Below are 13,151 nucleotides of genomic sequence, written 5' to 3' on the forward strand. Positions count from 1 at the left end.
GCTTGCTGTCGGATCCTTTGGAGTGCACGTTAACCTTCATTCATACATTCAGAACGTTTCAGGATTTTAGAAATCTCTAGTCTCTAGATCTCTAGACCTTAAGAATAAAAATATCACTTAGATGTAGAAGGCCCAGTTAGCTTCTACCTCCCGTGCTATATCCAATGCTTGCTGCAAAGTCTTTGCAGCTGGCCTGCTTTAACCCAGTCAGAGACTCCCAAGTTTCAATTTCACAGTGTACTGCGCCCCATGCTCTGGGGACTGCGATAGCACTTCTGCCACTAGGTTTGCTGATTCATGGGTCCAGAAGGGCCATTATTACAGTCCCTCCATCAGATCTGGGTTCAGGTGAGGAGCAGAGATTCACAGGAAGTTCCACACATTTTATCATTGAGATCTGGCAGATATTGGTAGATCATATAAATCATTCTCACATGCGAGGAATAATGGAGTTGTTTTTTTTTTCCTTTCTTTCTTTGATTTACATAGCTATTTAGTAGTGCTAATGGATTACCATCTGTCTACAGTAAGCTGTAACAACACAAAGGCAGGAGAGAAAGAGCATCCAGACACAGTAGAGATGGAGTTGCTCACCTAAGACAAAGTTAGAATTGATTACTCCTGTTTGAGATTTAGAATTGCAAAAGTTTTAAAATGTTTAAAAATGTCATGATGCGCCAATAATTTACCCATCAGTCTGACTCACTCGTGTCATGTGTTATTCATAAGTTTTGCTGAAAGGTTGCTGAAGAGATGGAAAATACTTGACTGGTGATTTTAAAGTGCTCTCTCCAGTTTGGAGTAGTTCATTAAAACCAAGTAAGAACAATCTTTATTCATTTTTTTCTGCTCAAATGACAGAAAATAACAACAGCAGTACATTTGAAAGTGAGCCTTTCTGTCCTGATATTTTCTAGCCAGAATGGAAGGTAGTCCAAAATATTTAATATGAGAAAAAAAAATCAAGATTTAATTTTATGTCCATGTTTAAGTATAAGTACAAAAAAAATCTTTCTTTTTTGTTTTCTGGACAGTTTTTTTACAATAACATGGCAGAAAAGTGAAATCTACACAAAGTTTTAGAAGCAGAATTGTTTTTGTTGCCACTGAAATCTCCTCTAGTTAAGATCAAAGAAAATATTTTAATCTTAATTTGTGCATTGGGAAAATAAGCAGTGTGGACACACGAAGCTTGTGTTTAGTTTCAGTTAAGTAACCAAACTGGCAGCTGGAAAGAAGAGTGGTTCAGTTAAATGAAGCTTCAGTCACCATTTGTTTTATTGTTCAGTGACAAAATAGTTTTTGTTGCTTCTGCTCTCCCCTTTGTTTTGACTCCTCTCCAGAAGCTGGATACTACTTGCACATAGCGCTCTCTTCAATTGATTTTCACAGTGCTTTTGGAGAAAACATAGTCCTGTTCCAACTGAGTGCCGCTTTGTTTGGTTTCATAGTGGGAAAATTGACAATCCCAGAAGCCTGGTAAACTCAGTCCAAAGTTGTGTTTGTTTTTTTCCCCCAAAACTCATTAATATTTAATGGGCAGTACTCTTTGACTACTCCCTTCAGATGAGATATGACCGCACAGAAAACAATAGGTAGTTGGAAACCACCTACAGCAAATTCCCACCATTCTGAGAGAAAGGAAAATTTGTTATTTACAGAATAGAAATCATTTATTTTGAACCTGCTAAGCTACGGAGTCTGTGTTCTCAGTCTGAATAATATTCTGGTAAAAAGTTACAATGCAGGCAATTTTAACTCATGCTCTGTGAGGTATCTGTAGCAGCTGCCTGAAAGAGACTTTCTTTATAACACCATGCAGTATCTCATTAACACTATTATTCTATTTTTATGGTCTGTAACGATACATTTACCATGAACAGAAGTGTGTTTATAAAAATGCGTCTCTCACACTTGTCGAATGTACAAAAACACATTGTTTAGTGTCAGTTGAAAATGGGTTGAAGAATGGATCTTGATTTTTAGAATGTTAGTAAAGGTTGAACTGATGGTCCTGCTGTACTGTATTTCATCCATACACAGTCTTCTGTGGATAGCTTTCACATGGTTTGTAAAGATATCAGATCAAAGCTGCTCTGTGGGTTTCCTTTTCAAGATTGGGGATGTCAGGCTCTCTGTGTCTCTCTGTCTCTGACACATAGACACACAGTTCTTTCTTATCATACTTGACAGCCTGCTGGTCTAATTACAATCTCTCTGTTATCTCTCCACCCAGGGGATGTACAGTTGCTGCCAGTTTGAGGATGAGACAACACCGGGAGGGAGCAAAAGCTCTTTGCCCCAGTACCACACCGTGACCAACATGCCTAGTGCACCCCAACAACACCTTGTTACAGCCACAGTAAACAACACAACTGCCATTGCCATGGTGCAGCAGCAACAACCGCAGAAGCACCACCAACAGCAACCAGGGCAGACCTATACCACTATGTTGCCTGGGTCTCCGCCAACTGCTGGACACTCAGCAATGGCTCTTGGTCCCTCAACTAGTCCCTTACTAGAGGGCCCCATGCCTTGCTCCACTTTCTTGCCTCGACATGACCGCAGACTGGCTGTGGTTGATCGCTGGAACAGGCCAAAGCCAGAAAAGGTTGTGAGCGCAGGCAGTTCTGGAGGCGTTGGTGTTGGAGGGATAGCTGGTGGGATCACTGAACTACAGGCCCAGCAGCAATATCAACAAAACCTTGGGCAGCACTGGAGCCTGCAAGGAGGAGTTGCAGGTGGAGCAGTGGGAGTAGGTGACACAGGGCTAGATGAATATAAGCGCTACTATGGTCCTATTGATCCAGAGGGGCTAGGATCTAACTCGGACCAACAGGCAGGGGGCCCCCAGCAGACTCCCAAAGCCAATTCTCGAGGCCCCAAGGCCTCAGGTATGCCAAGGCTACCTCCTAAAGGCTCCCAACAAGGCCCGGGGCACCTAATCTCCAAGCCTCCTCCACCACTCCCATCTTCTCCACGAAGGCCTCCCTTCTGGCGACGAGGCAGCTTAGCTCAGACAAGAAGAAAAGGCTCAGGAGGTCCCCTGTATGAGAACATCCTCCCTCTGGGGAGGCGAGGAGGTGGGCGATATGGAGCAAGTGATGGAGGTGGAAGAAGAGGACGTCGTCCCCCTCCACCTCCACCTCTTCCTGCCCCTCTTTCTTCTCCAACACACACCCCTACCACTCCCTCGTCCCCATGCCATTTCTACTCGTCTTGTTCCAGTGCCTCGTCTTCTTCCTCTTCTTCCACGTCATCCTCATCCTCTTCTTCATCCTCAGTGTCACTTTCTCGTTCAAACTCACCTTCTTCTTGCTCAAGTGACAGCTCCTACAACTCCTCGCTTAGTTTTCGGTATCGAGCAGGTGATCGGGATTTTATCGTAGATGATGAATATGACTCAGATCTCCTTACAGAGGAGTCCAGCCTCCTTCTTGGGAGGAAGAAAATTCGATCACGCCGAATGTCATCGCGCTCACTGCCGTGCAGCCCGCCACCTCCACCAGTACCACCACGCAAACCACGGCCCCAAAGAGATTATGGTAGAGAGAGGACTGGTAGCCAACTGGCCCAGTTACAGGAGTGGTGGGCATCATGGGGTGACAGAGACCGAGGTAGAAGTGGAGCAACAAGCCGAGGAGAAGGAGGAGTGGGTAGAGAGGAGAAGAGACACCACAAAGAGAGGGAGCGTGAAAAAAAGAGAAGGAAGAAAGGTCGAAAGAAGAAGAAGAGGGAGGAGAGAGAGAGAGAAAGGGAGCGAAAGCGGCGCAAAGCAAAGAAAAAAAGGAAGAAAGATGATAAGATGAGGAAGAGAGACCGGAAAAGGTCAGAGCAGGAAGGAGGGGATCCTGAAAAAAGAGAGGAACTCAAATCAGGAACACCAGACTTCCCATCTTACCCAGCACTGAGGCGAGAGTCCTTTCGGAAAAAAAGTGAGAGCTCAGTGAGAAGTTACGGATGGAACATCCCAGGTGAAGATGAGCGAAAAGAAAGAGAAGAGAAAACCAGGGATGATGGGGAAGACAGCAGAGGAAAGGAAAGACACCACCGGCGAAGAAACAGCAAGCACTATCACAGCTCGAGCAGCAAGCCTTCTACATCAGTCAAGTTCTGGGGAGGGGGCAACCCATCCTCTGATGCCATTCCATCTGCCTTCCTGCCCTTGTTGCCTGCCTCTTCTAAAAGGAGGAAGAGTAAAAGTTCAGACAGGGATGCTCTAGGAGTAGAAGGAGAAAGGAGGCCATTGTTGGGACGGAATGAAAGAGTGGAGGTGCACTCCAAGGAGGGGCTGTCCTTCCATGAGTGGGAATCTGAAGTGGATGATGAAGAAGAAGATTCAGAGCGTGACAGGAGGAAAACAGAGCATGTGAAGAGGCGTGGAGGAGGAAGGACAATGTCTGATGATGAGCGTGAACGTGATAAGGTAGTCGGCATATATTCTGATGATGACGGTTCTTCAGGGGAGTTTGGGAAATTCGAGAGGTACTGGGAAGATCACGAAGGTAGAGCAGTGGGAGGGATTGGAGGGGGAGGTTGGTTTTTCAGTACCTATCCTTCCCGGGAAAAAGCTGGCAGCATCAACAGCAGAGATGACCTGTTCCTGGAGCGAGGAGAGAGGTGGGGAACAGCGGAGAGTGGCTGGGGATCAGGGGGAGGTGGAGGTGGGGGAGGAGAGCGAGGGTGGGGATCAGGTTCGCACTGGCCCCCACCTCCTCTCACGCCACCTCCTCCTCGACGATACTGGTCAGTGGACAAGCTCCACATACAGGATGAGAAGAGGAGTAAGCGCAAATCAAAGGATAAGGGAAGAGAGCACGCTGCTTGTTCCTCCTGTCACTCCCCGAGACACCACCCACACTCCCATTCCTCCAAATGGGCTCGCGTAACTTCACGAAGCCAGGAAGAGCTTTACCACCACTGCCAGAGCTTTAGTGGCCCCATGAAGTCGAAACATGACTCTTCATCTTCGTCCAAACCCGATCGGTCACAGAATCCATCAAAATCTGGCAGCCAGTCAAACCTCAGTATCCAGCAACGCACACAGAGAACAGACAGGGATCGAGATCGAGGAAGACAGGCTTCCCCTCCTCCAACACTTATCCCTAACATGCCACCTCCGCTCCCTGCCCTTCCAGCTCCACCCTCCTCATCTCTTTCTATACACGTTCCTCCACCTACTCCTTCCTCTTCTGTATCTTCTCCTTCTGTGGTCTCATCAACACCAGGGGCACCCCAAGCCTCGTCCATGGCTTCGGCAAGTGCCAAACTGCAGTACCAGAGATTGCGCTCTGTACCCCAGCCCCAGAGATTTCCTCAGTCCCCTCATTTACCCCTCAAAACCAAGAGCCTTTGCTCCCGAAGGGGCTCTGCCCATTTCTCCAGTGTGGAGAGTGAGGTCTGAAGTTCAACAAGGTATCAAAAGTCAAAAGAGAGAGCCCTTCGAGGCTAAAGCGGTTGAACTGGATTTGAATCTGCCCAGCAGCAAACATGCTGCCAAGCCAAGTCAGTACAGCATACGCACTGAGCCCTTTCCTAAAGTTCTGCACAAATAAACAAACCAGAAAGCCAAACAAACCCAATGGGGTAGGTCAAAGGAAAACATGAGCAATCTCTTGTTACTTCCTTTTATTCCTCTCAGTATGTGAAAGACTACAACCACAGTAACAACTTGCATTCTGAAGTAAGTTAACCAAGACACCGAAAGCAAATCAAACATCAAAAGTGGTACAAATGAAGGCGAATCCTTTGCTCTAGAAAGTAAAGGGCTTTGGATGTTGAAGCAGAGCAGTAGTTTGTATTCATAGGATTCTTAATGCTTACTGAGGGCTCAGGAACTTTGTAGTACTGTATACCTGCTGCTCTCGGAAGCCTTTAAAACAGAACACTTTCTTGCTTTTTGTTTTTGTGGGATTTTTTTTCTTACACAAATGGCTTACCCCTTATTTCCCTATTTTTCTTTGTCCTTAACAAACTGTTTACACCCCCGCAGAACTGTGACGCCCGTTTGAGGCACCTTTGTTGTGTATGATCAATACCTTCTTGCTTAGAAGAAGAGGAGGGTGTTAACCACCTTGTCTTTTCCGGTGTCCGCTGTTTTTCTTTAGTTTACACCACTGCCCCCTTCCCCCAACGTATTCTACCCCCTTTATTTTTATTGTTTTGTTCTATTCTTTCAATGTGTTTTCCATTTCCTTTCCCACCTTATTCACATGTCTACCTTGTCATCTCTCCTGTCATCTCCTCTCCTGTCCTCCCCTCTTGGCTCTTCTCCTTGATGTGATTATTCTGTGTGTCTGTGCTTTTCTGTGTTTGTATTTTTGACAACAGGGTAAGTCAACTGTGACTGATATTCTACTGGCTTAATGAAAAGCTGAGTGCCAAACTTAAGTAGAACTCAACATCAATCTGTACAACGTTAGCAGCTGTGTTTCCTTTTATCTTGCGGAGTATTCCATCATCTCCAAAATATGCACACATGCTAACACTCACACACACACACATACACGGACGCACACACACTCAGATAAAGCTACATCCAATGACACGTGCAGCCTAAAAAGTCACTTCATCCAATCCTGGTTTTGAGCAATATCTTGTTCACCCTCTGTTCATGTCACAGCTTTATTCTTTAAAAAACCTTTACTTCTGTGTTGTAGTTGTTGTTGTTATTGATGGTGTTCTATATATCAAGACACGTATTAAATCAAATACAATGTAAGCACTGTGCCATACTACTCAAGCTTGGGTGCAAATGAAACATTCTCTCAACTACCTAACTGCGACAATGGAGTGTCTGTTTCCTCCCTGTATTCGACTGAATGTAAAGTCAGCCTCTAAACAAGTGTGCTGCAACAACAATTAAGACACTTTAAGAAGGAAATTGTAGCATCTCTGACAGTTTAGTGACAGAGCTCAGTTCCTGCTGACATAAACAACGCTGTACTAACCTGGTAAGGTAAGCTACTGAAAAAGCGAAGCTGCAATGGGTTATGGGTTGGAAATTACTTGATTTTTGTTTGCTTGTGTTAAACTTAGCAATCCAGGTTTTGCGTGCCATGATGGATCAGTCTAATACTTTACATGGGGCTACACGGATTGTTAGGCAAAGATGCAGGGAAATAAATACTTATAGCCTTATGCTAATTGCTCCTGCCATATGTTTTGTTTAAATTATGAAGGTATGTATTTTAGTCAACATGTGTGGACAGGACGGTCAGGCAAGGATTCTATTGGAGCAAAATTAGACCTTGTACGAGTGCCGTTTTGATGTCAAAGCGATTATGGCTGTGTTGTTATGATAGCGGGGTTTGAGAAAGTGTTGGGTTTGAGTGTATAGAAGACACAGTAGAACCTCCTGTGATATTGTTTTTTTTTGTTTGTTTGTTTTTAAGTATTTCTCACCTTGTAAATGTGTAACCAAGAGCTATAGCTTTTTAATCCATTACCGAGCTGACACCAGCAGTTACACTCCGATGTCAAGCACTTAGCAAGAGTAGTCTGTTAGAACCATCAACATTAGAATTCAGCATCAGGACACTGGACATCAGCGGAGTACAATTAAATAGGCAAGACCCGCCGGCACAATGCTGTTTGTGTTTTTTCATTTGGTCAAGGTGACTGAGCCAACTTTCCCATACGTCTGGTCAGCTCATGTCGTTTGCCTCTAACTGCATCTGAGCCATAATTTACTTCAGCTGAAGAAAACAAAAAAAAAACTTATGTTTTTAACATGAACTTGCTGTGTAGAGTTTGTCTGACTTTCTTTTAACTAAAAATCTAGATATATATATTATATATATATATATTTGTGGAGGTGGGTAGCGTTAGATAAAATTGTTGTTTAGCATCTTGATATTTGGGGATATTGTTTCTCATTTCCACTTCATTATAATAAAAAAAAGTATATAATTACTTTGTGTTAATAATCTTCACAGACCACAGGGAAGTTCCTTACACCAGATTATAGATTTCCATTCTTCAAACGTGAGACTGTATTACATCAAGTTATAGAGTTCAGTACTTATTACAAATTGAAGTGAAAGCTGGAAAAACATGAAGTGTAATATGTTTCTGTGCATTCACATCGCAAGCTATTCATGTTTGTTGCCAAAAATTACAATCAATACTTTAATCTTGTTTGGCGAGCACGCTTTCACTCCCAGCTCGTTTGATCAGAACTCTTTGAATGCATCATACTTGAATGCCCTGGCTATCCTTTAGCACAGGGGTGTCCAACTCCATTCCTGTCCTGCAGCTTTTAGATGCATCCTTGTTGCGACACACCTGAATCAAATGAATGGCTTGTTATCAGGCCTTTGCCAAATGTGATGGCCCACTGAAGAGGTAATCCATCCATTTGATTCAGCTGTGTTGGAGTAGGGATGCATCTAAAAGCTGCGGGACAGTAGCTCTCGAGGACTGGAGTTGGACACCCCTGCTTTAGCGTAACTGTTCAGCCTGCAGGGTTAGCTTTGTCATCATGCATGCATATTTTGACCCAAACCACGATCTGTTCCCAAAAGCCAAATGATTTTTGTGCCTAAATGATGAATGACAAACCAAAAAACAGTCAGTTAAAAAATAAAATTAGTTCACAAAACTCTAACACTGTATATGAAGCTCAGACAACTGGTCAAATGTCAAAGCTTGGGTGTTTTGTTAGAAAAATGAGCCACCGACCTTTCCTTCTTTCCCCTTTCCTCTTTGTCCTCATGTCGATCCATTGCATCAGTGCGTGTCTGCCACTGTAAAGCTGGTCTGTTTTTTAAAAGAAGAAGAGTATCTGTGGATATATTTATTTCATCAAAAAAGCATATCTAAATATATATAACACTATATTTCAAGATTAAAATCTATGTTATATAAGTTTGTCTACTAAATTTACGGTATTATCTCAACAAGTGTGTCTTTTTTGTCCGTTTGTCCGTCTCTCCTTGTCTTGAAACTCCTGCACCGCTCCTTAGCGCCCAGTGAAAACAGAGACCAGTATGTAACTGTGTTTTTGCTCACTTAAGACCAACCATCCACCTCCATTAGCTATGTACTGTAGCTAACATTTAAGGGTCCATCAAAGTGACAACATGGAGGGGTGCGTGAGTGTCTTACGACCGTGTCACTGTAGCAGTGGTGGCATGTGTTTGATTACCCAGAGGGGCCTTTATTTTTGGTTTGGGCTACAGATTAATGACTAATTAAACCTTTTATGGATACAGCAGCTTTTACCACAACTCTCACTTGTGTAGGCGGGGGTCACATTCTTGACCCTGTTTTGGGTTCTCCAGACCCATGACTTTATACCTTAGTGTACAGTGAGGTGACCTCTTTAAAAAACAATGTAGCGAGCAGCACAGGCTTCTTTTTTTTCTCCTTTGCTCTTTTGCATCTCTTAGTAGCTGTATTGCTATACGAACCATGCACAGCTACCCCTGCCAACCAACCTATATGGTAAATACTGTATAGGGACTTTGATATCCATACATAGTGTGTTGTATCTGCCAAGCTGCTGTGCTATAAAACAAAACTAAAAAAATAGTTACACACAACAAACACAAAGTTTCTTTCTCAATTTTACAAAACTGGGGAAGCTAATACGACACATGTCAGGGGCAGAGCCAAATCTGCTAGTGTGGTTTCCACTAAGGCCAAAAATGGTCGAACCAGGGCTTTACTTTGATCATCATATTTTCAGACAACATAAACGATATCGCCACTTTTTGCCAACAAGAAAGTAAAGGCTCCAAATGTAGAACATCTTATACTTTTACATGTTTAAGATGCATTAAATGTATAGTATTCCTCTATGGACACTGATATATTCATATTCCAAAGTGTGTTTAAGTGTATTTAAAGCTTCTAACATTTATTGCATTTATTGTTCCTGAGCCCTGGCAAGCCCAGTTTTAGCCTGCAGTGGGAGGATGTCCACAATTTCTGCCTGTATGCCTCTGAACAATGTCTCAAGGCCTTGTAATAATACTGCTGTTTTGAGTGACTGTATGGGTTGATGGCTGGTGGTGCTGCACTTTATTGTCAGCACCTCACACACACGCAAAGACATGTGTACACACACAAACACAGACACACACCACACACACGCACAGATGTGGTTAGATGTTGCCATCCCTCTGCTTCAGCCACATCTACCACCAGTGGGGATAATGACAATACTGTGCTGTACTGCAAGCAGGACAAAAATAAAATGATTTTAATAAAGAACTGAAGCAATGGTCTGATTTTATTTTCAGCTTTATTTTTTTCTTGACATTCGAGGATCCTGGCTGACGCTTGCCCCAGAACATGTAAGGGAAAAGACTTGTTCTTAGCCAGGTGAGGAAAGAAACACGATTTTTAGTATCATTTAAGTCATTTTAGTAACAAAATGATAAAAGTGGTGGGAAAATATGTTAGTCTACCATGGTGAATTTCTATCCTGACAACATGTTTAAAAAAAACATAAAGGTAGGTTAAATCCGAGGAATGATTTGTTAGATTCAGGTGGATTTTTTTTGTGTGCGTGAGTTGCTTGAGATAAACTAGGAAGGTGTGTTTTCGCTAACTAGCCTGTCATGTGACGTGTGTGTTCGTTTGAATTTTACATGTAAGAGGTCAGCATGGTAGAACTCTGCATAAGAGATGCATGATGCTAGTGAAATGCACAGCAGTTTCTTGGTGTATCTTCTGCAGACAGAGTGACTGTAACCCAACACCTTGGTTAATGCTGGACTGAAACTGAATTGTGGGGATAGGTTAATTGGAAAATCTAAATCACCCATAGGTGTGAATGTGGGAGTGAATGTGAGTGCGAATGGTTGTCTGTCTCTGTGGTTTGGCCCTGCGACAGACTGGCGACCTGTCCAGGGTGTACCCCGCCTCTCGCCCTATGACAGCTGGGATAGGCTCCAGCGCCCCCCGTGACCCTGAAAAGGATAAGCGGAAGCGAATGGATGGATGGGATGGATGAAACTGAATTGAAAATTGATCTCTCAGACATAAGTAATGAACAATGTGGTGGCTAGTTTAACATACTTTAACGCATGTAGAGCTAAGCAAGGAAATGATAATAGGGCAAAAATCCAAGAAGGCCAATGAAGTTTGCCTGCTAAATGCAACAGAAATGATGGAAAAGAGGGGGAGAAAAGGCAAAGATAAAGTAAATCAGTTAGAGAACAAGTGACAGAACTAGGCAATGAAGAAAAGAAGGGAAGTGCCAGTTGAAGACACCAACGCTGATAGAGATGACTAAAGAGAGATGTAGAAGGAAGCGGAGAAGTGACTCTCTGCAGGACAAGATAGAGGCAGTTGTCATTTCTGCCAACAATAGGCCACCACAGAGCATTGCCTGTATTAGGAGCACAGCAGATATGGATAAATCACTCTCTCACACACACTCGCACACATTATTTACCTCCGTCTCTTGCCATCCTTCAATGAAACATATTGCAGTCATATTATCAGCCACACAAAGCACACACACTTTCTCCCTCTCACTCAGCAGGAATTACCTTCTAATACTCCCTCTGCTTGACGTTTTGCAGTCCTATACTTAGACAGCAGGTTCAGGAGTTCAAATGTGTTGACTGTAAATGGAAAGCACACACCATAAAAAGGCGACACACTAAATTTCTGCTGTCAAGTGTTTGTGCACTTTGATTAATGTCTCCTCTTAATGTCTCTCGTGGGGTGCCAACCAGCATACATGTGTGTCTACAAACCCCCCAACTCAATAACTTCCTTTGTGAAAGGTCGTAAAATGTCACAGTTACAGTTAATTAAGATGGAGCTTTTTCCCCGCAAAGCACTCAGTGTCATATTTTTGAGACATGTTGATTTGTCTTCATCATAAATGGACATGAGTTTGCCACTTCAAAATGTAAATATTAAAATGCATTAACACACATCACCAGATTTCAGCAGTTCAGGAATCTTTTTTTCATCAGTGAAATCAGGTCAAAGGTCAAACATTTCTGATAAAAATACGAATGCAGTTGGACTGATCAAGCCCCGTCAGTTTGGGTCTTTATCAGTTGGACTCATTCACTGCTTCCAGTCTGCATAACAAATATGATTTCACTGTTTATGCAAAAGCTCTATTATTAATTCTTAAGAACCAATCACTGCCAGTCATAATCTAAGTTCAGTATTTGCAGCCGTTGATTGACACTCACTGATATCCAGTAGCACTACATGTAGTTTGTGCGGTTTTTACCTCAGAAAATAAGGGTTGCAGAAGGTAGCAGGGCTTTATTTGAAACAATGCATCAAAAGCAGCGTTACTGAATTTTGTTGTACGAATTAAAGCACTCTCTGTATTTGTTTCAATTTAACAGACACACTTCATTTCTCACCATGACTTTTATTGAGAAACATTTGCAAGACTATGTTGTGAAAACCCACATAGTGACAATAGACCGAGGCATTTATTATTTGTTGTGTTGTTGATGGGCAGAATTTTCATGCATTGGTTGTTAAAAGGTACTGTTAGTAATTTTGGGGGTTATTTAATAGAAAAAAAGGATACTGGGCTCGTAAATATACGTAGATGAGTGTGTAATTATAATTTCCATCAAACTGTAGCATTTCCATAAACTTGTAAATAACACATTAAAAATGCATCAGAGTGGGTTTGCCTCACCATATGAATATAGTTCCAGGGAATGACATCTCCCTCCTGAATAATCACATTTAGTAATGTGGCTAGAGATTGGTCAAGTAGGTGAAACACTGACAGAGGTAAAGCCGTAGGTGTTTGCTGTGGAGGGGCATTTAAATTTGTGTGCACCTTCAGACTCAGTTTTACAGCTGGAGATGGAGTCCCCTTCACCAAAGAAATAAAAACCTGAAGCAGTGAGACAATGCCACTGTCATCCTAATAAAATGTCACCTTTTTCTTCCTCACCTCTAGCCTTATCTCCTGAACTGATGTCAGGGCTCTAACACACAGAAACATGCAGAAAAACATGCTGGGTTGCCACAGTCATCATCATTTACAGTCTAAATATTTTTGATGAATATTTTCTGACTAAAAAGCTGCCACAGCACCCACCATAGCTAGAATTATGCACTTGAACTGGGAAAGAGAAGAAAACAGTATTCAGATGATTTCAATCTGCAATCTACTGACATGTAGCAGAGAAAACTTTACACACTGT

The 13,151-nt window shown here is 42.8% G+C and overlaps 1 protein-coding gene across 1 annotated transcript in view; it reads left to right on the plus strand.

Moving 5' to 3' along the window:
• grin2da (glutamate receptor, ionotropic, N-methyl D-aspartate 2D, a) overlaps positions 1 to 8,721 on the plus strand; it is a 260,349-nt gene extending 251,628 nt beyond the window's left edge. Inside the window, exon 19 of the mRNA XM_084920174.1 lies at positions 2,237 to 8,721. Coding sequence (XP_084776300.1) covers positions 2,237 to 5,404 — 3,168 coding nt within the window. The 3' untranslated portion in view covers positions 5,405 to 8,721. The remainder of the gene's footprint in view (positions 1 to 2,236) is intronic.
• Positions 8,722 to 13,151: the final 4,430 nt, after the last annotated feature.

This window comes from Perissodus microlepis, chromosome 22 (assembly GCF_051167445.1).
Source record: "Perissodus microlepis isolate ML-2025 ecotype Zambia chromosome 22, ASM5116744v1, whole genome shotgun sequence".
Lineage (NCBI taxonomy): Eukaryota > Metazoa > Chordata > Actinopteri > Cichliformes > Cichlidae > Perissodus > Perissodus microlepis.